Below are 24,137 nucleotides of genomic sequence, written 5' to 3' on the forward strand. Positions count from 1 at the left end.
GTTGCAACAAGTTTGACCATTTTGCTGCTGATTGTTGGTCAAACAAGGTTAGCAAGGGTGAAGAAGTCAACATATCCAGAGGAGATTCTGATGATGAACCTATGTTATTAATGGCATCTGAGAATGTAGGTAGATCAATGTTAGATTGGTGGTATATGGACATTGGCGGCTCAAATCACCTAACTGGAAACAAGCAATGGTTGGTTGATTTTGACTATAGTAAAAGGACCAAGATCAGATGTGATGATGATGAGTATTTGAATTCTAGAGGAATGGGAAATGTCAGAGTAAAATTGAACAGTGGCAAAACTGTATTGATTAAAGATGTATGGTATGTTCCTAGCATGAATAACAATCTGATGAGTGTAGGTCAGCTTATTGAAAAAGGATTTTCAGTAACCATGAAGGACAATCTATTGCAGTTGTATGACTGTAATCAGAAGCTGATTATACAGTCTGAACTAGGAAGAAACAAAACATTCAAAGTGAATGTTGCAACAACAGACACTCAATGCCTTAGTGCAAGAAGTGTTGAAGAGGGAAGTGATTTTGTGACACAAGAGATTGGGACATCTGAACTACAAAAGGTTAGGACATCTGAGTTCAAAGAATTTGGTACATGGAATTCCTAAGATTGTGGCACCAAAGAAATCATGTGATGTATGCATGAAAGGCGAGCAACCAAGATTGCCATTCTCATCAAAAATTCCTCCAAGAGCAACTCATGCTTTAGGTGTGGTTCATTATGATGTATGTGGGCCTTTTGAGGTACCTTCACTTAGAGAGAACAATTACTTTGTGTCATTTGTGGATGAGTTCACAAGAATGGAATAGGTAGAACTCATAAAGTTCAAACATGAGGTGTTTGTTGAGTTCAAGAAGTTCAAAGTGAAGGATGAAAATCAAAGTGAACAAAGATTAAAGATCCTCAAAATTGATGGTAGAGGTGAGTTCAACTCAACAGAGTTTAATAAGTTATGCGAGGAACATGGTATTGAGCATGAGGTAATTGCTTCATACACCCCACATTATAATAGTCTTTATAAAAGAAGAAATAGAACTCTACTTGACATGACAATGAGCATGCTGAAGGAGAAGAATCTACCTAAGAAATTATGGGGTGAAGTGTTCGAACAAAATTAGTTGATACCATATCCCTTGCATTTTGATGATAAAAATGTATTTAAATAACAATTGGGTATTCTAACATCTATTTAAGTATGCATGATTGTAAACCCAAGAACAGATGAAGTGATGCTTGAGGATTCGTAATATAGAGTTTATAGTTTGGCTCTGAAGATCACTTATGAAGATTCTGGCTATGATGGAAGATCCAAACTCTAAACCTTCAGAAGCTAAGAAGCAAATGCTGAAGAGGTCAGCCTCTGAAGAGTGCAATCTAAAGAAAGTCAACCTCTGAAGGTTGTCTTATGTCTTCAATTGAGGAAACTCTGACAGGCTTAGATACCCTTTTATTCACGTGAAGAATTCAGGAAAATATTTACATGGATGTCTGAGCTTCAATGGATAATTCTTCTTGAAGAAAGAAGTTTCTTGACATGTTCAATCATCTCAAAGCTTATCCAATTTTCTTATGCAAAAGTCCTTCAATGACTCTTTTTTGTCCCTCTATAAAAGGAGTAGAAAACTTGAAGAATTGTACTGACTCTACACAACACCATTTGACATTCATAGAGAAGCTACTCTGCCAAAAAGATTGCATATAATAGACTTATAACCTCTTAACATGTATATTTTAGAAGTTCTTAAGTCCTAGAGTATTTCCAAGTTGTATTCTGTCTACACCTATGATTGTATATCAAGTGTAGTTTTTACCCAATCTCTTAACAATCTATTATAGAGTCAATAGTATATTGCCTGTGTGCTTGAGCATAGAAGTCTCTTACTTGAGGGTTTGATAATTGGAAGTCTCTTGCTTGTGTGCTTGAGCATAGAAGTATCTTACTTGAGAGTTTGAGCATTGAAAGTCTCTTGCTTGTGTGTTTGAGCATAAAAGTCTCGTACTTGAGGGTTTGAGTAATGGAAGTCTCTTGCTTGTGTGCTTGATCATAGAAGTCTCTTACTTAAGGTTTTGAGAATTAAAAGTCTCTTGCTTTGTGCTTGAGCATTTGTAATCAGATTTGGTTATAGTGAAAATCCCTTGGAAGCACAAGGGCACTGGACTACTATCAAGTTGTAAGAGGAACCATAATAACTGCTTATGTCTATGCTTTACTTTAACTACTTCTGAATTATATTTTGTTGTTATTATTTGTATATCTCTAAGTCAAATTCTATTTCAGAATCTGATAAGCATATCCAAGAGTTCTGACTCTGAAGTGATTATAATTCAAACTTTGAACTAAGTGTTTAGAATATGATTAAGTTCAATTAGAAGAATAAAAACTCAGATAAGAAAAACCCAACATATTTCGACCCTCCCTTCTTGTGTTTTTCTCACTTTCAATTGGAATTAGAGCAAGGTATGTGCTAAACACTTAACAGTGGTGCATAAAAGATCCTGAGAAAAACAAATTTTATATAATGGTTGATTTTGATGTATCTCACTCTGGTGAGGGTACTCCTAATCCATCTGGTAATGTTAATCATGACTACAGTACCTCAGAGACAAAAATTATACAGTTAGACCTCCAACTTTCAGTGGAGACTCTATTGAGTTTGAATAGTGGAATAGCAAGATGTATACTCATATCATAGGTCTTGATGATGAGTTATGGGATATGTTGGAAGATGACATTGATGTTCAAGAACCTCAGTTAATCATAAAACAACGCAGCATTAATTTTAGAGATACAAGAAAAAAAAATCCTTGACTGTTCAAGAACCTCAGTTAATCATAAAACAACATGGCATTACCAATAAAATGTATAGTCTCTTAATTGCTTCCTGTAATCTAAGATTTTAAAATGGAAACTTGTTTTTCTTGCTGACATGTTGAAAAAACATGTTGAGAGGCTAAGGTGTGCTTTGCTTAATTGATGATTTTTTTTATTATCTTTATGCCTTTTGTATTTAAGAAAAAGATGGATTTTGGGATCTTAATTACAAGAAAAAGTCACAAATTTCAGTATTATTAATTGCTAGAAATGTTTTTATTATTCTCTATGAGTGGTGTGGAAACATTTAATGTCAGGGATATATTTGAAATAAACATTAAAATCTCGGTCTTAATGAATTTCATTTTTATCCTGTAAAAAGAGAATACCAGTTTATATCAACTTTTGTGTCGTACGGATTGATTTGAAGTGGAGTCGTCATTCTTTCTTATATGCACTTGCTTGTTTACTTAATTTTCCTTCCTATCAGGCATTAGATGCCAAGGTAATTATTTTCAAGAAAAAGAGAAGGAAGAATTACCGAAGAACCAAAGGACATCGTCAGGTGCGTTGAAAAACAACTGTTTAATATGGCATTGTTTTACAACAAATTATTGATATTAATTCTTCTTGATGCATGGTTATCATTTTCAGGAATTGACCAAGCTAAGGATAACTAATATCGAAGGAGTTGAGAAACCTCAGCCCGAATTGGTTGAAAAGCCTTCAAAATCTGCTAAGAAAGAACAGGAAAAGGTTGCAGTTAGTGCTTAAGAACAATGTACCGGCTGGTGGTGGTAATTCCGGTCCTTATGCCTCAGAGTTTTTGACAGTTGGATAGAGTATGAAATGTTTGTATTACTTAGAAGCTCCATTTTTATCTGCAAGTTCTTTGTAGATGGAAGTAGTCAGCTACTCAGTAGTCAGGTTTGTAGGAATGTCTTTAACAAAAAAAAAATTCCTTTCTTTGTAATGCTGGATTTACTGCTTTAGCATTTGAGCATAAATCCATTTATTCTTAAATAAATAGGTTTTCAAGGTCCTTGAAATTTAGAGTTTTATTCTTGGTTGCAAACATGAATCAATGTCATGCACTGTACCAATTTCTGACAGAAATGGAGGTACTCGAATTACATTATTAAGGTGAACAAAATTCGGAAGGACACTTATGGATGTCAAATTATAGGAAAAGGGAGATGACCTTGAGTCTTCAATTCCTCTTCTCAAATGCTTGGATATGAGTTGTCTTACTCAGCCATTCGAGTACTTGTCATTTATTCTAAAACACATCAACCATACATAAACCTATTTTCATAATCACTCAAAGAAAGTGGTCTAGAGTCTTATATTTCCTTTTTCGATTATTAGGATACGAGTTGTCGTATTCGACTGTCCGAGTAATCGTCATCCATTTAAAATACCTTAACTATTATCAAATCCTTTTATAATTAAGGATGAAATAGGAGATGGTATAGAGCCTTCGATTCTTCTCCTCGACTATTAGGATACGAGTTGTTTTACTCGACTATCCGAGTAATTGTCATCCATCAAAAATATCTTAACACATCAAATTCATCTTTTCTTGCCCTCATGCGATCAAAACCAATCAAACAAAACGTCAAACATATTAATCCAACTTGTCACCCTCGTGTGATCAAAACTTTTTTCAGAAAGAACACTGTTAATCCTTTCTAATGCACACAACAAACTAGTGCTTAAGTCTTCGCCGAGAGTAGACAAGCCAGCGTTTAGCCTTTAGAACGAGATCTACACAGTTGGTCATAAAAAACACCAATCAACCGTAGTTCCCCGAACTACAAATGCTCTAATTTCCTTATTATACCATAAGGATACGTAGGCAGGAGATTGTTGTATCTTCGCGAGCACACTAATAAAAAAACCTCCATTTTCTCCCTTCTGAGGTCTTCACCCATATCTATTATCAACTCTAATTACCCGAAGAAAACAAACAACATAAATTAACACTCAAATCGCAAAATTGAACTAAAAGGTTCCCGTTGAGTACAACGGACGTAAAGGGTGCTAATACCTTCCCCTTGCGTAATCCAATCCCTAATCCGAAAATGGATGCGACGACTGTCATACCCCGATTTTGGTCCTGAATTTTTTTCATTTTTCATTTTTTATTTTTGGCACTTGGCCTAAAGTTCATTTACATACATTCATGACCAAAAGCAACCGACCATTCCCAAATCCATATTTTTCGATAAACATTGCTCATTATTTAGTTTTTCTTTATCATGGTGTTTTGATTATGAAATGGATTCTAAATATTTGACTCTTTTTTATTTTTCAATTTTAATTTCAAATTAAGTCTAATCCCAAATTTCAAGTTAATCTTAATTGTATTTTACTAATGAATCAAACTCTAACTGATTTTAATTTCCAAATGAATGCTAGAGTTGATATCAAAGTAATTTTAACAAATTATAGATTGATTCGATTTTAATTGGTTTTGTTGGTTTTTTTTTTATTTTTAAATTGACATTTTGATTATTTTTAGACTTATTTCTAAAATCCATATTCATTTCTATAACCACAAATTCAAACCAAGTTTGTTACAACCATTTTTTTTATTTATTATTATTTTAAATGTCATAAGTTTCCGACACCGGATAACCATTTCATTTGCCATTGTCATTCCAATTCCAAAATACATTTGCACAAAACCATGACATTACACAAGCATTACAATATTTCCATAAATCACAAAGTCATTATACTTCAAAGTTACATACCATTTAAACCAAATTCCATGAATAATTTCAAACCAAGTTACAAATTGTCATCATAGGACATCGATGGACATTCTGATTACAAAAAGAAAGAGCGTCTATTGAAAAGGGCTCAAGCTGAATCTGATGGCAAAACAGTTGAAACTAAGAAGCCTATTAATGTGAAGTATGGTCTCAACCATGTTACATATCTTATTGATCAGAACAAGGCACAACTTGTTGTGATTGCTCATGATGTCGACCCAATTGAGCTTGTCGTATGGCTCCCAGCTTTGTGCAGGAAGATGGAAATTCCCTACTGCATTGTCAAGGGCAAAACACGCCTGGGAACTATTGTTCACAAGAAAACTGCTGCCGTTTTATGCTTGACAACTGTTAAGAATGAAGACAAAATGGAATTTAGCAGAATCCTAGAAGCCATTAAGGCAAACTTCAACGATAAGTATGAAGAATACAGGAAGTGAAAAGGGTAGGCTACAGATTTCCAATGTAGAGACAACCCATCGTGTTGCACCAAATTAGAGTTTCCAAAATCTTGAACCTTCTGGTGAGGCTAAACCGAAGTTACTCATCGAGTGCTCCAAATTCCACTGCAGTAACACAAAACAATTAGTCAAAGCTGCAGAATTTCAGAAAAATCCCCTAAGACATAATAACTCAGATCTGCTGAAATTTGTTAAGGATCACTGCCCTTCACTGTGCTGCTTCTGGTGGGTCTGTTAATGTTGTTGATGCTGTTAGGCTTCTTATAACGGCGGGTGCCCATGTTAGTTGTGTTGATGCCGATGGTAATCTTCCTTTTGATGTCATTGTTGTTCCTCCCAAGCTGCAGGAATTAAAGCAGTTCTCGAGGAACTTCATTTGGATAATGGTTCTGATAACGGATCTGTTGGCGAGTTCCTTGGTCCGGTGTCTGTTGATGCTTCTAGTCTTGGTTCGTTTGAAAATCAGATGCCGCGCCTAGTGCTCTTCCTAGCAGTATGGAACCATTGGCTGTGGAAAAGCGCACAGGAATCAATAATCCTCCTCAATTTCCTGTAACAAAACCGCTAACGAATCTTGATCGTTCAAACACGCGTGTGCGTCCTAAGCCATCTAATACACTTCAAAACCTGCAGAAAACATTCCTGCCAACAACAGTGGAAAGAAAACCATAAATTCATCACTTTATACTTTCTCTCAACTACCAATCAAAAACAGAATGGACTTCAATATTAATGATAGTAACAATTATCAATTAGTCTACGAGGATCAAAAACACGTCCATGGCCTACGGAGAATGGATTTTGATAGCAATTTGGATATTTTAGATATTGCTTTTGCTAGAGGCTATGTTGCTGAAGTTGACAACGGGGCATATCATAATAAGTTGAGCAGATACCAGTGTGAACATGGTGGTATCAGACAAACACCGAGTGCATTTTCTATACAATTATCAAGTAGGTTTTCTGACGGATGCGATCAAGTTGCGTCGGCATCAAATACTCCTCGTTCATGCCAACCTTTTGGGGGTCGAATACTGCAGAGGCAAATTTGGGGAAGCTAAATGCAAAATTTTAGATGCTGCAGAAGGTTAAACAGGAAGAGAAACTTCGCTTGTCGTCTCGATCACCCATCCGTTCTCATGTACAAATAGATAGCCAGTGTTCTGCTGATAAATTTCCTGTCATAAATGAGAAAGACCAAGAAGCACCTTCTATAGCATCGAGTTTAAATTATTATCATAGTAACAAATCTGGGAGTATTGATCAGTGCTCCAGACCTTCAGAAGGAGTAATAGAAAGTGTTCCAGACCTTCAGAAGGAGTAATAGAAAGTGGATCATCTGCTTCTGCCGTCTATTCCCCTTTGAAGCCTGATTTTTCCATGACAGACGGAGAAATACGTTTAGACAAGCTGTCGATCAAAGAACTTCATGAACGCTTTAAAGTCACTTTTGGGACGGGAAACTACTGTGAAAGACAAACAGTGGTTGAAGAGAAGGATTACCTTTTGTTTTAATTGATGGGTCGTTTGAATTTAGCCTTGAAGAACCTTTAGCTCTCACAGTAGAAAGTCTTTGAAGCTTGCCCTGTCGGCGATCTCTTGTGGACAACCGTTGAAGCATTGAGAAAGAATACGTTGCTGCCGTTGTTAATTTTGCTGTCAAATGTGATGCCGTCTAGTGATTTAACCGCTGCAGCTCCAACAACTCTAAGGGTTACATCAATATCCTGCAATTCTGCACCAGTTTCTTTGAACGGATGCACAATACGGTGTCCATTATTACAAAATGAAAGGTAATTTTTTTCTGTTACCTGCTTCATGAAAGCCTTCATATCACAGCCAAGGCCCCTGCTAACACCTGCAAGAACACCCAACATAAGACCGACGCTTCACCATTATTCTCTCCTGATTTAGATTTAAGTGGCAGGATTACTAGGATATTGAAAAAAATAAGAAATTGAAGGAACGCCTTAGAAGTGTTAATACCAGAAATATATTGCCATTGTTGGTGATGATGCTCAAGACTTTGATGGAGTTAAAACCTTTTCTGTTGCTCCGGGGATTGATACTATAAGTGTGTTCCGAGAAATATTGCAAAATTGGTCACCGCTGGAGAAGACATCGAGCTGCTAGTGGGTGTTAAAAATGATGGCGAGTCTGGCTTGAATGTTGTTGCGATCAAGGCCAGCATTCACCTTCCTGTCGATCGTCGTCTGTATGTTCAGAATCTTACTGCTCAGGTTTTCAACAATGGTTCTGTACCAGCCTCAACCCAAGCTACTTTCCCATACATATTTGCAGTCAGTAAATTCTTGCAGCCTGGAAGTTTTGATCTTGTTGGAACTATTATCTACGAGATAGACGAGCATACCATGAACCAAACTTGAGCCACAATTCAAACAGATAAAGGCAAACATTTCAAGCTGCAACAGGACATGAACTTACAACAAGTATACACAAAGTTTGCGATGGATAACTGGAAACACGAGGGAACCTTCATCAAATCCTCAGCTTCTTCAATGTGTCCACTTGTAACCAATTTCACTACAGTAAAACGCAATTAATTACCAAAGCGTTAAAAGTCAGAAAAATATCCCAAAAAAAGAATGAAGACAAATCTCAAAGAGAAAGTGTAGGTCTATTTACCTCTTTTCGAATTTAACAATAAACAGGACAACCCAATTTCTGAGCATCAAAAGGAGGTTACAGAGATACTCTTTTGGAACCCAAGATACCAATTCGAAACCCTAATCAGCAAAGCATAAATAGGAAAAGAGTGAATCAGTTTGAGGGGACGAAAAATTTGAGAGAAGAGAGAAACGGCAAAAAACACCACAAGAGAACCCTAATCCCCAAATCAGAAAAGGGACCGATTGAAAGAAGCGAAGGAAGGAGATTTGATTGTTACCTGAGTTTCCAAACCACCGAAGGTGAGTTTCCGTTTGGGATTTTCAATCTCTGTTGTAGTTTGTTTCTTAGTGAGATGGTGAGGGTGACGCGATTGAGAGAGATGCTGAAGTGAGAGCGAATCGTGAGACTGAGAGAGATGCTGAAGTGAGGGCGAATCGTGAGCAAAGAGACGAGAGGAGAGGTTGAAGACGTGGGGTTGAGAGTGTGAGAGAGAAGCGGGTTCGTGAGAGGGGTTTGGTACAGAATGAGAGCGATGGAGAGTTTGAGAGAGGAAGAGTGAACTCTAGCTCATTTCATTTTTCTTTTTTATTATTTAACTTAGGAATGTTTAAAATCCTTTTAAGAGAATTTAAGTGACCCTTTAGTTTTCCAAGTGGACATTAACTTTGATGTTTAATATTGATTTCACTTTTTACTATTCCCAATCCATTAACTCTAAAACCCAACAGTCAAGCGGTTGGTTTTGATTTTTCGTTCTTTTCTTGGTAGTCCAACAGATCTTTTTTTATCTTAGTTTTTATTCTAATGTCTAATCTATCTTGGTTTATATATCTAAAATAGCATTAAGATAATAACTAATGATAAACGGCCTAGTGGAGAGAGGGTAGTTTCATAATCTTAAGTGGAGAGGGTTCAATACTCATATGTAGCATTTTTTTTCCCTTTAGCATTTTATTTCTTTTAGCTTTTTATTTCTTTTAGCATTTTATTTCTTTTAGCATTTTATTTCTTTTAACATTTTTTATGTTTATGCTTTATTATATTCATAGTTTCATTATCATAACATAGATTTGTATTCTTTTAATTTCATCATTCATTCAAAACCATTTTAAACTGTTAAAATCACACTTTTCTCGATTCAATATCGAGCCCATTTTCACACCCTTGTAAGTCGATTGCTTTTTAAGCCTCGCCATCAACCTCACATAGCTTACTCTTGGGCTTTCTTACAATGAGCCGGTTCTCTTGCACTTACACTCATACTTGGCATCATTTGTTGTTTGGGCCCGATTTAATTATTTCATGATTTTGAATCCCCATTTGACAAAATGTACCCCACTCCCCCGATGTGTAATAATCTTGTACTATTTCATTTCTTTATTTGTTTGACTATTTAGTTAGATACTAACACAAGAATAAAATCAACCATTTCCAAAAAAATACAAAAATATGACTCGATCCAACGTCGAGTATTTTCTCAATAAACAAATCGATTCATTTCTCCCTCCTATTCCATTCCATTTCTTTCAAACATTCATCAAACGCTTGATCTAGAGTCAAGCCATTTTTTCTAATCAAAACTAAAAAAAATATTAATCCCTATCTAAACACTTTTCAATAAAGATGGAAATGGAACGTGGTGTATACCACGCACTCCTGAGACTAGGATTCGAGATGTATATCTCGCCAATCCTAGTTCTCGCCATCATCCAATTTATCCACTTTCTTTTCTCTCAAACACTTATCCAAATTTCTCTTAAACGTCCATCAACACTTGATCTAGGGTCAAGTCATTTTCACAACAAAAACCAAAATACCTAATTCTTACTTAACACTTTTCAAATAAAGGTGGAAATGGAACATGGTGTATACCATGCACTCCTGAGGTTAAGATTCGAGACGTATGCCTCGCCAATCTTAACTCTCGCCATCGTCTAATATTGTCAATGTGGTTTCGTCAAACCCTTTTCTTAATCAAATCTAAGATACCTAAATCTTATTTAACACTTTTTCAATAAAGGTGGAAATTGAACATGGTGAATACCATGCACTCCTGAGATTAAGATTCGAGACGTATGCCTCGCCAATCTTAACTCTCGCCATCTTCTAAAACTGTCAATGCGGTTTCTTCAAACCCTTTCCCAGTCAAATTCCAAAAATACTTAATTCCTATCTTAACTTTTTTTAATAAAGATGGAAATGGAACATGGTGTATACCATGCACTCCTGAGGCTAGGATTCGAGATGTATATCTCGCTCATCCAAGTTCTCGCCATCACTCAAAATACATCCAACCGATCAAACTCTTTTCTCGCCGCCGTGCGACTAATCAAAAACCTTTTTCATAAATGAAAGATATATTGTCTTAAGTGATACAAAACAATGTTTCGGCCACGATTGTTGAGTAGAGATAAATGACGCTTTTCCGAATGTAGATTTATAAATCCGTTCGATGTGTGGTATGCGTCCACTCCTCATCTGTTTTGGGTAAAACAATGTTTTCGTCGATTAATACAACATAGCTTTCGCTAAAATCAACCAACAAACAAACATTTTCTACCCAGAACTACGTAAGCCTTGATTTCTCTTTTGAGATACGTAGGAGCAGGATTTTTAAATCTTGTCAGGCCCACTAATAAAAAACTTAGGTTTAGTCCTTCGTCAAAAATCCAAAAACTTTTCTTCTCTTTTATATTCATTATTTCCCACTTAAATAACTTAAAGCCTAACATTTCATTAACGCACACAATTGACCTAATGGTTCCCGTCGAGTACAACGGACGTGAGGGGTGCTAATACCTTCCCCTTGCGTAACCGACTCCCGAACCCTGATATTGGTTGCGATGACCATATCTTATCCTTTCTTTTATGGGTTTTATCGATATTTCCCTTTTCCTTTTTAGGAATAAATAAAGTTCGGTGGCGACTCTGTTCAGTCCATCATTGCGAGCGTATGATCGCGCTTCGCTTTGAAGTCGTATCCCCATTTTTCGAGGTGCGCCAGATGGCGACTCTGCTGGGGAAACAGTCCCTAAGCGAGTCAAGCCTAGTTAGGACGTTTGTGTGCCTTTGTTTGTTTAATTGTGTGGCTTTTCCTTTATTTATTGCTTTTTAATATCTTTATTGTTATATTGATATTTGTTGTATATTGGTTCCACCGTGTTGGGTACTTAGATCTTGATTGCAAACCATGTGGGAAAGGCTCTACACCTGAGTCTAGAAAAAATATAAGATAGGACGATGGTTGAGTAGTATGGACTCCCGAGGTGAATACTTCGTAAGGGTCGGTACGAGAACCTCACTTAGAGTAGATTCTTTTGCAAATATTGTCGCCCGAGGTGTATACCTCGTAAGCTTCGATGTTTCAAAGGGGTCCATGACTCTAAGAACCTTTTAGAACATTGAAACTCTGGCCAACTAGAAATGATGGTTGCGTAGTATGGATCCCCAAGGTGAATACTTCGTAAGGATCGATACGAGAACCTCGCTCAGAATAGATTCCCTAGATGGAGTTGATGACCGGAAAGTATTTTCCGTAAGCGTCAAACAGTCTTTTGAATCCATGACTCTGAGTACCCTGTCTAGAACCCAGTCGATGGTTGCGTAGTACGGACTCCCGAGGTGAATACTTCGTAAGGGTCGGTACGAGAACCTCACCTAGAATAGATTCCCTTGATGGAGTTGACGACCGGAAAGTATTTCCCGTAAGCGTTGTCGCATCCGCGAAAAACAACCGGCGGGCTGAAACAAAAACAACACAGAGCCGCCACCGTGCGTTATTTATCCCAAAGAGGGAAAGGAAACGCTCGAAGTAAACCTGGGAAAAGCAATGGTCTCGCGACCAAAGCGAAAGGGTAAGGGAGTCGGTTACGCAAGGGGAAGGTATTAGCACCCCTCACGTCCGTCGTACTCGACGGGATCCACGTTCTAAGAAAAGAAAAGGTTGCTAAAACACCACACACACACACGCACCGAAGACAACACAGGTGGGGGTTAAGAGGAAGAGAGCTCGATAGGACATCGCATCCTATGCCTACGTATCTCGTCTGGAACGAGAATCAGAGCTGCCGTAGTTCGGCTCACGCACGCCAAACAAGACACACACACCCACAGGCAAACCTGGAACCCGAATGCCAATCGCTGGACTTACATCGGCTTCCGAACCAAACAAACACAATCAGGATACGGACAGCCAATCACTGGGCTTACATCCATATCCTGACACACAGGAAGATAACAAGCAAACACACACAAAAAAGAAAAAAAAGTGCCCGGAGAGACCTCGCACGGTCTCCTGCCTACATACCTCGTCTGGAACGAGGATCAGGGCGATGTAGTTCCCCTGAAAGGGAAAGAAATTCTAGCCAGAAACCAAGGGAGACACACTACCAGGGAGCTGTACTCGAGCCTAGTGTTATCATGCATCATTGCCCTATGTTCAGGTTTCTATCCTAACTTGCACCGACTGCAAGCTAATCCTATCCAGGAAAACAAGCATGCAAGCATCAATAAATCAAAACAAGCATTTCAAGCAAATATTCACATAGCACACACTATATCCAGTCAAGTGAGGCTCAAACAATGGGTTTGACTGCCGAGGCAAGTCATCTGCACAAGGGTAATGTCCGCTCTTAACCTTACCATTGAGGGGCTAAGGTGAAGCAGATGAGAGAGGAGTGAAGATTAGACTTCACAGCTCTTATCCCTGTCCAGGGAGAGCTTCAGACAAAGGAGCGCGGGTCCAGAATGGAGGGACCCTTCTACGCTCAAGACTCTGACACAACTGTACAAAGTACAAGATCTTGGGTTTGTGCCCCAACGCATCTACACAGTGGTGTGAGCAGAGGGACGACTCAACAGAATAGCGGGGGATAGATTGCATATCCCTTGGGTTTCGCCAATTGCCTCATAGAGGTCTTTTCCTGCTTGGCACAAAAGTAAACAATCACAGACATCGCCTCTTAAGGAGGACTTCAGACAGTTGCCTGGCTAAATAACAAGCCAGGTCTTCCAGACTACATGAAGACAAGATTCTACCTCAACTGGTTTATACAACCAAGCAGCAGCAAGCAAGTTCTTAAAGAACTGTAAGCGACTTAATGTACCTTAAAATGACGACAGCGATGAATCCGCGAGCTTCACCATCCAAATTGTGAAAACAGATGAAGATTAATGTCCAGGAAGATGATTGGAATGATTAGGTTAGCTCGGAGATGCTTCAGTTGGAAGAATCATCAAGTTGCCATTGTTGTGCACATTATGAACAGTTGCGATCCTTGAGGTTTCTTGCATGGATTCACCAAAACAGTTGTAGATCAAGGTTCATGGAGCACGAATCAAAAAGAATTATCCAATTTGATGAAGATTTTATGAAGTTTGGATCCAAAAAGCTTGATGAAGTTCTTGAGAAATTGAGAGAAAATGGAGGGAAAGGTTGTTAGATTTCTTGAGAATTGTGATTATCATTACCAATCCAGTTACAATTAGTAACTTATACTCCACCTTAATCCAATGCACTAATCTCAATTAGCAAAATTCAAGTAATAAGCATAATGTGAAACTTAAGTGAAAGTTCCAAAATGGCCTTGCCAAATATTGCCATGTGACAGCTCATGACAGTCCAAACAAGTTTCAATTTGCATTTGGAGAGTGTTGCAAAAAATCCCATCTCAAAATTCCATGTATTTCTCAAATTGGACCATTTTGCCCTTGGATTTTAATTGTTGCACTTGAAAATTGACCTTTTGCATTGACCATTTTTGATGAATTTTGATTATGCACCATGAAATTACATGTGAAATGGAGTTTGCTCATAAAAAGATCAACCATTTTGGCCATTCCATGTGAAAGTTATGCCACTTTGATTATAGGCATTTTTGGAAAATGAATGGACCATAACTTGTCAACCATACATGGGAATTTCAGGTTCTTGGACTTTTTGGAAAGGTGAGAGCAAGATATACAACTTTCATGTTGAACAAATTTTCATTTGAAGCTTTTTTGGACATGTAATTTTGTGATGAAAAACTTTCCATTTTTGGAAACTTCCATTACAAGTCACTTTCCATTTTTGGCAACTTTTTGTCTGACTTTATTTTCTTCATTCTTGAGCTTTGACATGTCAAATGACACTTGTTTCAACATGAGTGAAGTGTATCCAACTCTCTCCCACCTCCTAATCCACAAAATCAAGCACAGTTGACCACAGTTGACCACAGTTGACTTTTTCAACTGATAGATGAATTTGGCAATGCACTGATCAAATTGAGGCCCAATTCTCTGATGAAATGGCTCAAGGATGAAACCCTAGCCTCAATAAGCTCAATACAATCATGAAATGATCCCCATATTCATCATAGACCCCATCTCCTTGCTATGCCCTGATTGGCTCAATGCAACTGATTAGGGTTGACCAGTGGTCAAAACCCTAATCTCAAGGTATATGATCAAGCACTTGAATCTTCTGGATGACAACAAGACCATGATGATGATGATGTATCATTTCAACCAAGATGAAGCTCAATCTCCTTGAGAAATCAAAAACCCTAATTTATAGCCCAATCCTCATATGGCTAATGATCAGTCAATAAAACCCTAGGCTTGCATCTCCACCTCTTATCTTCTGACCAAGACTTAGGAGGATAACTTGCACAATGTAACCACATGATATGCAATATGCAATGCCTAATGACCTAAAATGATATGCAAATATGTTAAGCTAGTCCCAAGAGAGGAGGGCAAATTTTGAGGTGTTACAGCTGCCCCTATTCAATCCACTGTGAACCTGTCGATATGAATAGCCTCGACTTTCAGATGATCAGGATGAAGAGTGATTGAATACCAAGAACAGACGAACAATTTGCACTCTGATGGGAAATAATTAACAACGCCTGTCAGAATCGGCGAAGAACAAACTTGAAACAAAATCCGTCTGGTACGGAGAAAGTCGGCCTGAACACCGAAACAGCAACATCAACCTGGATACCAAAATAAATGGTAGCACAGGGATAACCATGGTCTGAACACCACACATCCGCTGGGGATTATATTTCTTTTTGATTTCCTTGAACCCCGAAAAATCTCTGATGATTTCTCCCTTTTTTTTTTTTTTTCTTGAACCCCAAAATTTCTTTTTTGCGCAAATGATCCCCGATCACTGCATTTGAACCCCGTTATCCTGTTTGCCAAAATAATTCCGCTGACAACGTCGGAAGTAACACCAATCACCACTCTGAGGGCGACATATCAGAGGGTACACCTTCCACCAGACACTGACTGATGACTGGGAAGAAACTCGACGTTTACGTGACATCGAACGATGATGTTTACTGACACCAAAGAAAACTCGACCAGACACTTACTGATGACTGGGAGAAAACTCGACGTTTACTGGACATCGAACGATGATGTTGACAGGCATCAAACCATGATGTTGACAGGACATCGAACAATGATGTTGACAGGACATCCAACCATGATGTTGACAGGACATCGAACAATGATGTTGACAGGACATCAAACAATGATGTTGACAGGACATCAAACAATGATGTTGACAGGACATCAAACAATGATGTTGACAGGACATCGAACACTGATGTTGACAGGACATCAAACCATGATGTTGACAGGACATCAAACAATGATCGACCGGACATTAAACAATGACTGGGAAATAACTCGACGTTTACTGGACATCGAATGATGATGTTTACTGACACCAAAGAAAGCTCGACCAGACACTTACTGATGACTGGGAAATACTGTTGCTCCAAACTCACCATGCTGAACTCCTCTGAGTATCATCTTCACTGTCCGGCAAAACCAAATCTCAAGCGATAACCACGGCTCGAGTCGCGCTGATCGCGTAACATTTCTATCTCTGTCCGATGGAAAAGTTTCCTCCAGCATCGCACTACTGGGGAATATTGTTGATCTGACATCATGATGCTAAACTCCTCAGAGTAACATCCTCACCATCCGGCGAAACAAAAACTTCAAGCGGTAACCACGACTCGAATTGTGCTGATCGCATAATATTTTCATCTCTGCCCGACAGAAACAAATCCTTCCAGTATCGCACTACTGGGAAATACCTTTGATCACATCATGAGGCCAAACTCCTCGGAGTAACACCTCTTCACCTTTGGGCAAGACCACCTCTCAAACAGCAACCACGGTTTGAGACTAGCTCTATGCTTGCAATATGATGCATGATTGTTTTTTTTCTTCTGCGTAATGCTCCATAATCATGGAAATGCTACGCGCTTTATTATTTTTTCTATGCAACATGCTATGCTATATTTTTTTTCATGATGAATGCATAAAAACGTCCCCCCTCAAGGGACTCTCCTGAGGAGCACGAGACACTCTGCTGAGGAACTCGTCAATACTCCGATCTCCACCATGCTGGGGAATAAAACTGCTGCTGGGAAAAGGTAACCCTTGCTGGGGAAGACCCTCCTTTGCACCCAATCCGCTCGAGAAACTGCTAGGGATAAGAACCACCAACGCTCTGTGGGGATACAAGAGTCTTTGACTTGCTGGGGATATCAATCCCGACTCTGCTTCGAGAAACCCTCACAGATACCTGACGACTTCACTGGGGAAATGCTCACAGATACTCTGCTGGGAAACAGCAACCTCCAGGCCTGGCAACTGGGGAAGCATCGATCTGACACCCGCTGGGGATAACCATCCTGACCCTGCTAGGAAAGCGAATGCCACTCCGCTGGGGACAACCCATGCAATCCATAGGTAGAATCAACCCAGCTGGAGATGCAGATATCAGTCTGCCACGGAAACTCATCCAATCCACTGGTAGGATGAACACTGCTGGAGATATATTTCATTGAAACCCGCTCCACTCGGGGAATAGCAACCTTCAGGCCTGGCTGCTGAGGAGACACCGTTTTAAACCCGCCGGAGACAACCATCCTGACCCCGCTAGGGGATCCACAGACCTTGGATCTGCTGGGGATTTGGTCCTCTAATTCTGCTTGGGGACCTCGCTGGGGAAATGAGAAAAGTTGGTACAGAACACCCGTCGACTTATCGAACCATGGTATCCACCTCCCAATCTCGTAACAGCTTTCCACTTTTGAGAATTCCCAGACTCGTCTGGACCTTTTCTGCTCCATCATCCTGTACTCCCAATCGCTTCGCGCTCGACGGAATGCGAACTCCTGGGACTATACAGACTTTTCAATTTTCCGACTTTGAAGAGTCTTCTTGATTAATTTCAAGGATCGTCGTACGTCTCGACGTCTTCTCGTCATCCCTTCATATTCTTTCGTCCGTCCCTCGTCCCTGATCGGACTCCATAGGGATTTGCTTCGCCAACAACTTCCACATCACAACCTGCAAGTGAGTGAAAATATCTAACAGTTCCTGCAAAACAGATCGTTAGATAAAACCGTGCCCCAGGCGTGTCAAGATTTCAACACTTGGGTCACTCACCTTCTGAATAAGATTTCAAGCTTTCAATCTTATAAACATGCATTGGAAGGGACCTGTATGTCTTAAAATGCAAGATTCTTTATCAAAATAATCGGATGTTTTTGCAATCAAAGCAGTAATGAAAACAAAAAAACAAAATTATTTGACTGAATATGCATTTTATTGATTGAAAAAGTGTGGCTCAAATTGAGCAATACAAAGGAAGCAATTCCTGAAAAGAGGTAATTGCGCACAAAAGGAAAAATCTATCCTAATGGCAATGTGAAACCCGTGATCTCATCGAGTTCCAACTCAGTTACACCCCATATGTCCTCAGACTCTCCGTGCTTTCTGCCTTCTGAATAAGACGATTCCGATTGATCCCTACCGGGTATTATCCATGATGCTTTAACCAAAGCGCAAACGATCATGCTGGACGCAGTTGTTCGTTTCAATCCCTCTTTTGCCTGGACCGCCCTTTCGAGTTTTCAGTCCACCGGGATACCCATTTTTGCCCAAGTCGCCTTTTCAGGTTTTCGACTTGCCGGGTGTACAATTTTTCCTTTTTATCCCTAATTTTTTCCCGAACCTTTCTTTCTGTTTTTTGGTTCGCCGGGATGCCCATTTTTGCTTGGACTATTTTCTTCTTTTCGTCCAGCGGGTCTCTTTATACGAAGTATTTTTTAACTGCGTCCGCATTCACAGGGGATGGAAAATCTTCACCATCCATGGTCGTTAACAACAAGGCTCCACCAGAGAAAACCTTCTTGACCACGAATGGACCTTCATAATTGGGTGTCCATTTGCCCCTTCGATCGTTTTGAGGAGGAAGGATCCTTTTCAGCACCATATCACCCACGTGATATACCCGAGGTCGTACCTTTCTGTCAAAAGCACGCTTCATCCGCTGCTGGTACAACTGCCCATGACAGATGGCTGCCAGCCTCTTCTCTCCAATCAGGCTCGACTCTTCGTACCGGGTCCTTACCCATTCAGCCTCTTGCAATTTCACGTCCATCAGGACTCTCAACGAGGGAATTTGAACCTCGACTGGTAGCACCGCTTCCGTTCCATATACCACCGAGAAAGGTGTTGCCCCAGTAGATGTGCGCACCGATGTTCGGTACCCAGGATACCAGCTTCCTACTCAATCACCCTTGCTGGTGCATTCAAACGTTATCCGGGCAACAAAAGGAATGTGGGATCCTTTCAGTGTAACCAAAGCAGTACTAATTCCTTCTTCACATTAACCCCGTCAGACATCAGAATCCGTTCGGATTTGGGGTCAGGCCCCTCCTCCGGGATCGGTTACTCTCAATCTTTCGATTAGAGTACCTCGAGATGTCCTCATCAGGGAACTCAAACTTCACCGGTTGATAATCCTCTACGGGTTGTGGGGCGATGTAATCTGACAATACACCCCTTGATTGCTTTCTGGGAATATCCCAAATCAGTCAACCTTCTTTTGCACTCTCACAACCCGTCCGGCCAATGCTGGCTTCTTCAAAAATCTATCTGATCAGATCCATCACGAAATCCACAAAGTGGTACGAACCAGCATATACTGTCTCGGTCGGCGAGCAGCCTATGCCAAAGTACATCAAGTTTTCTCGAACAGTGAATGTATTGTTTCACAGTCGGTAAACTTTTTGCTAAGGTAAATTGCATGCTCTTTTCGACCAGACTCGTCATGCTGCCCCAGTACACACCCCATAGAGTCCTCGAGGGCTGTCAAGTACCAGATTAACAGTCTCTCTCCATAGGGAGGCAACAGAATCGGAGGTTCCTGCAACTTATTCTTTTATTTTTTCAATGCCCCTTGGCAATCATTATTTCACCTGACCGTTTGATCTTTTTTTTCAACAGCTTGAGTATAGGTTCGCACGTGGCTGTTAGGTGAGATATGAACCATGACATGTAGTTCAATCTACCCAGGAGACCACGAACCTCTCTTTCCATTCTCGGTTCAGGCATTTAATGTTTTATTTTTTCTTTGTTTGTTTTTTTTTTTTTTTTTAGCAGGATCGACCTCGATTCCTCTCTTACTTACAATAAACCCCCAGCAGCTTACCGGCCCGCAATCTGATAGTGCACTTATTTGAATTCAACCTCAGTTTGAATGGTCTCCACCGGTCAAACGACTTGCCCCGGTCTGCCAGATGCCTCTCTCCTGTTTGGGACTTTGCTATCATGTCATAGCATAACATTCAACTTCATGATGAATCATATCATGAAACAAATTCACCATGGCTCTCTGATACAGGCACTGGCGTTCTGCTTCTCTAGAGGACAATCTTCTCTCCATGGCAGCTTGTGCACAACGACATTGGTACCCGACCCTGGCATATCCTGACACGACCAGGCGAAGGTATCCACATGTTCTTTCAACGGGCTACCATTCTGCTCTCGACTCGTCTCTGAAATGGCCCCAATTTTCCTTCTGACCTCGGCGGTATACAGGTTAACAATCTCAACTCGCTCTTCCTGCGGCTGAATCACCTTCTCCTCTTGTTTCGACAACCTGGCTAATCTTCCAGCAGATCACAATCTTCTTCGCCTTCTTCTTCGGCTTAATAGATCGGATTGTCGAAGTCATATGAGGTGTAACCAAATTGTTATCAACGAGATCCGGAGAATTATTTTTGAATTCGGAACGAGACAAATCAAAAAAGAGAAAAATGAAAATAAACATTGCCATTTTTATTTGTTTTTAAACTGCAAAAATAAATGAAAAACAGGGAACACCGCTTTTTGACTGAAAAACATCCATTTATTAATGATGCAGAAATGTTGCAAATTATGAACATGAGGTGGCCCTTACAATGAACCATTATGTGTCGGGCAACACGTATGGCTTTCATGCAAAAAAAACTGAAAACAGAAATTATTACTCTTCAAGTAGAGTGACTGTGATGATCTTTTTAGGCCTTCCAGTTCTGGACTTCCATCCCTGGTACGCATGGTTTTATCCAACCCTCAAACTCGCAGTCACTGTCGTTCTCTTCACCCATCCCACAGGCGTGATCCGAATTTTCAGCAATTGCACTCACCATTGCCTGACCATGTGCCGGCATGGGATTAGCATTAACATTCGGTGATGGTGCAAAATTGATAGCCTTGGAGTCTACCAGATCCTGGACAACATTCTTGAATGCTCTACAACCCTCAATGTTATGCCCCGGTGTACCAAAATGAAATTCGCACTGGGCGTTCTCATCATAGTTAGGAGGCCTCTGATCTGATCTCATCGGAACCATCGTCCTCGGCTGAACCAACCCAAGATCCATCAATTTCTTAAACAGAACAGCATTTGTCACAGGCGGCTTGTCAAAATGGCGATCAACCCCTTTTCCCCTCACCTGGTACCCAGCTCTCTGTTGAGGTGGTTGACGTTGGTGTCGTACTGACTGATTACCAGCAGGGGTGGTTACAGCAGCAGTGTGCTGGTAGTAACGATCCCTACCGTATCCTCTCTGGGCATACACAGCACTTGATTCACCCTCATTCTTGCGCTGACCGTTTCCGAATGGCTTCTTTGATCCTGATGACGAAGCATTACCACCCTGGATCTTCCCCATTTTCAGCCAACTTTCAATTCTCTCACCAGCCACCACGATGTCTGCAAAGTTGGTGACGGGACAACCCACCATTCTTTCAGCAAAAACCCCTTGCAGGGGTACCCATGAAGAGATCAGACATCTCCCGATCCACCAGCGGAGGTTGAACTCTGGCAGCCAACTCCCTCCACCTTTGGGCATATTCTTTAAACCCTTCGCTCGGCTTTTGAGACATACCCTGCAGCTGGGTACGACTAGGAGCCATATCAGCATTGAACTGGTACTGTTTAAAGAACGCATCCCCAAGATCTTGCCAGCTCTTGATATCAGACGACTTAAGCTTGGTGTACCATTCCAAGGATCCTCCAGACAGACTGTCTTGGAAGAAGTACATCCAAAGCTTCTGATCCGTCGTATAGGCAGAAATCTTGCGGACGAAAGCTTGGAGGTGAGTTTCTGGACAGGAACTCCCATTGTATTTGTCAAACGCAGGCGCCTTGAACTTTTGTGGGATCACAATCCCCTCAACCAGCCCCATGTTCGACATGTTGACAAATCCCAGAGTAGCATGGCTTTCCAGAGCCCTTACCTTCTCTGCCAGTAACTGAATTTCTTTGCTTTGTGGTTGAACACCATATTGACCGAATGGCTCATTCAGCATAGAGAACTGATCAGCCTCTCTGTCCTCCTCCCTGTCATCATCGACCCCAAAGAAAGGCGGGAACAAACTATCCTTCAGATTATGCCCCAGACCGGGCCCACCGCCAGTAGCAGCACCACCAATCCACCAGCATTGTTGTTCACCATACCTACGGTTGCTCTCTTTTCACCGTCTCTGGATCCACCCAGCCCCTGGTTGGAGACACCATCCAGGTTAACAACACTGTTAGCAGCTGAAGCTCGCTCGAGCTTCTCGACCTTATCAGCCAGAGCCTTCTGACCAACGGCAAAACCCTGCATGATGTTGATCAGCTCAGTCATCTTGTCCTTCAGCTCGAGGATATCTGTGTTTGGAAGATCCATTAGTCTGGGAGTATTGCGTCTGGTGAAGTATCTGTGAGGACGGGTTGAGTGCAAGGGTACAACTCTACGAGCGCGAGCAATGGTTCCTGAAACAGTCAAGCACGTTAGAACCCGACACCTACAAAACAGCAAACATGTTAATATGCATGAATGCAACGTCTATCCATACGAGGAATATTCTGTCCTTTGATCCTGGTTTCATCGAGACAGATAATATTTTGACATACACATTCTGAAATTCAAGATGTCTCTCAACCAGATTCTCAATCAATGATACTCCCCATATGGCTAGACGTAGTTTAAGTGCAGATGAATGCAAACTGGGAATGATGCAGATGTATGAATGCAATGCATTACCATCCTCCAAGTCCTCTGATCATCTGTTGCCCTGAATCACAGCCCTGATCTCTGAACCGATCACAACCACCTGAGGGAATATGTAACCACAAATCCAACTCAAAGGGTTCCGAAATAAACGGAACTGAAAGATGCACCATCATTATCATCACCAAACAATCTCTGAGCAGAACCTCAATAACCATCTGAATCGGCCCGGGGAATCCTGAAATAAACGGATCCCCACTGATAAATACTGCGGACAGCACTCCGGCGTCTCGGAAATAAATGGCCATAAATCCGACTTATAAATATGACTCTGATCAACGGAACCAAAAGTCACCATCTGAGTCACCAACCGCACACCTGAAAGAATCACCCTCCCCTCACAGGTAAATTCTAATCAGGTCATCCTAAGGCGAATAATAGTCTCGACAATCGGGCAAAGATACTCAATGGGTTTGCCCTTTCGGGTGTGCCATTGTAGCTCTCTTAAGATCGTCTAAACCAAAGATCCGGGAAATGATCGGTCACCAGAGTCAACAGCTCAAATGAAGTAACTCAACCAAAGTGGATACTCCACAGAGGCAAGCACTATCAAATGAACCTTGTCCGGCTTGTGGTACATCACGTTGCCAAGCACATGTTGACCTAACATGAAGGAGGCAACATGAGACCACACTAATCCTAGGTGTATACTCGGGCCTGGGTTTTAGCCCCACTCAGAACACCCACCCCAAAACAGAGGAACCGCCTGCACAGAGGATAGCAGAATGATAGTATGATGCATGCAAGTATTTATGCAAATATCTACATGGTCAGAATAATAAATGCAATAAATAAACAACACAAGCAACCTAAACCATCCTAGAACGCTAGGAGAAACTCGCTTAGGGAAAATGGACCAGCACAGGTCAACATCCATGTATTCCCCAGCAGAGTCGCCAGCTGTCGCATCCGCGAAAAACAACCGGCGGGCTGAAACAAAAACAACACAGAGCCGCCACCGTGCGTTATTTATCCCAAAGAGGGAAAGGAAACGCTCGAAGTAAACCTGGGAAAAGCAATGGTCTC

At 40.7% G+C, this 24,137-nt stretch overlaps 1 protein-coding gene across 1 annotated transcript; it reads left to right on the forward strand.

The window, feature by feature from the left end:
• Positions 1-110: 110 nt before the first annotated feature.
• Positions 111-1,143, forward strand: LOC127129614 (uncharacterized). The gene is made up of 2 exons (XM_051058768.1): positions 111-587; positions 835-1,143. Exons 1-2 carry the CDS (start codon positions 111-113, stop codon positions 1,141-1,143), a joined length of 786 nt encoding a protein of 261 aa, XP_050914725.1.
• The last annotated feature ends 22,994 nt before the right edge of the window (positions 1,144-24,137 follow it).

Source organism: Lathyrus oleraceus, chromosome 3 (genome assembly GCF_024323335.1).
Source record: "Lathyrus oleraceus cultivar Zhongwan6 chromosome 3, CAAS_Psat_ZW6_1.0, whole genome shotgun sequence".
NCBI classification, from domain to species: Eukaryota; Viridiplantae; Streptophyta; class Magnoliopsida; order Fabales; family Fabaceae; genus Lathyrus; species Lathyrus oleraceus.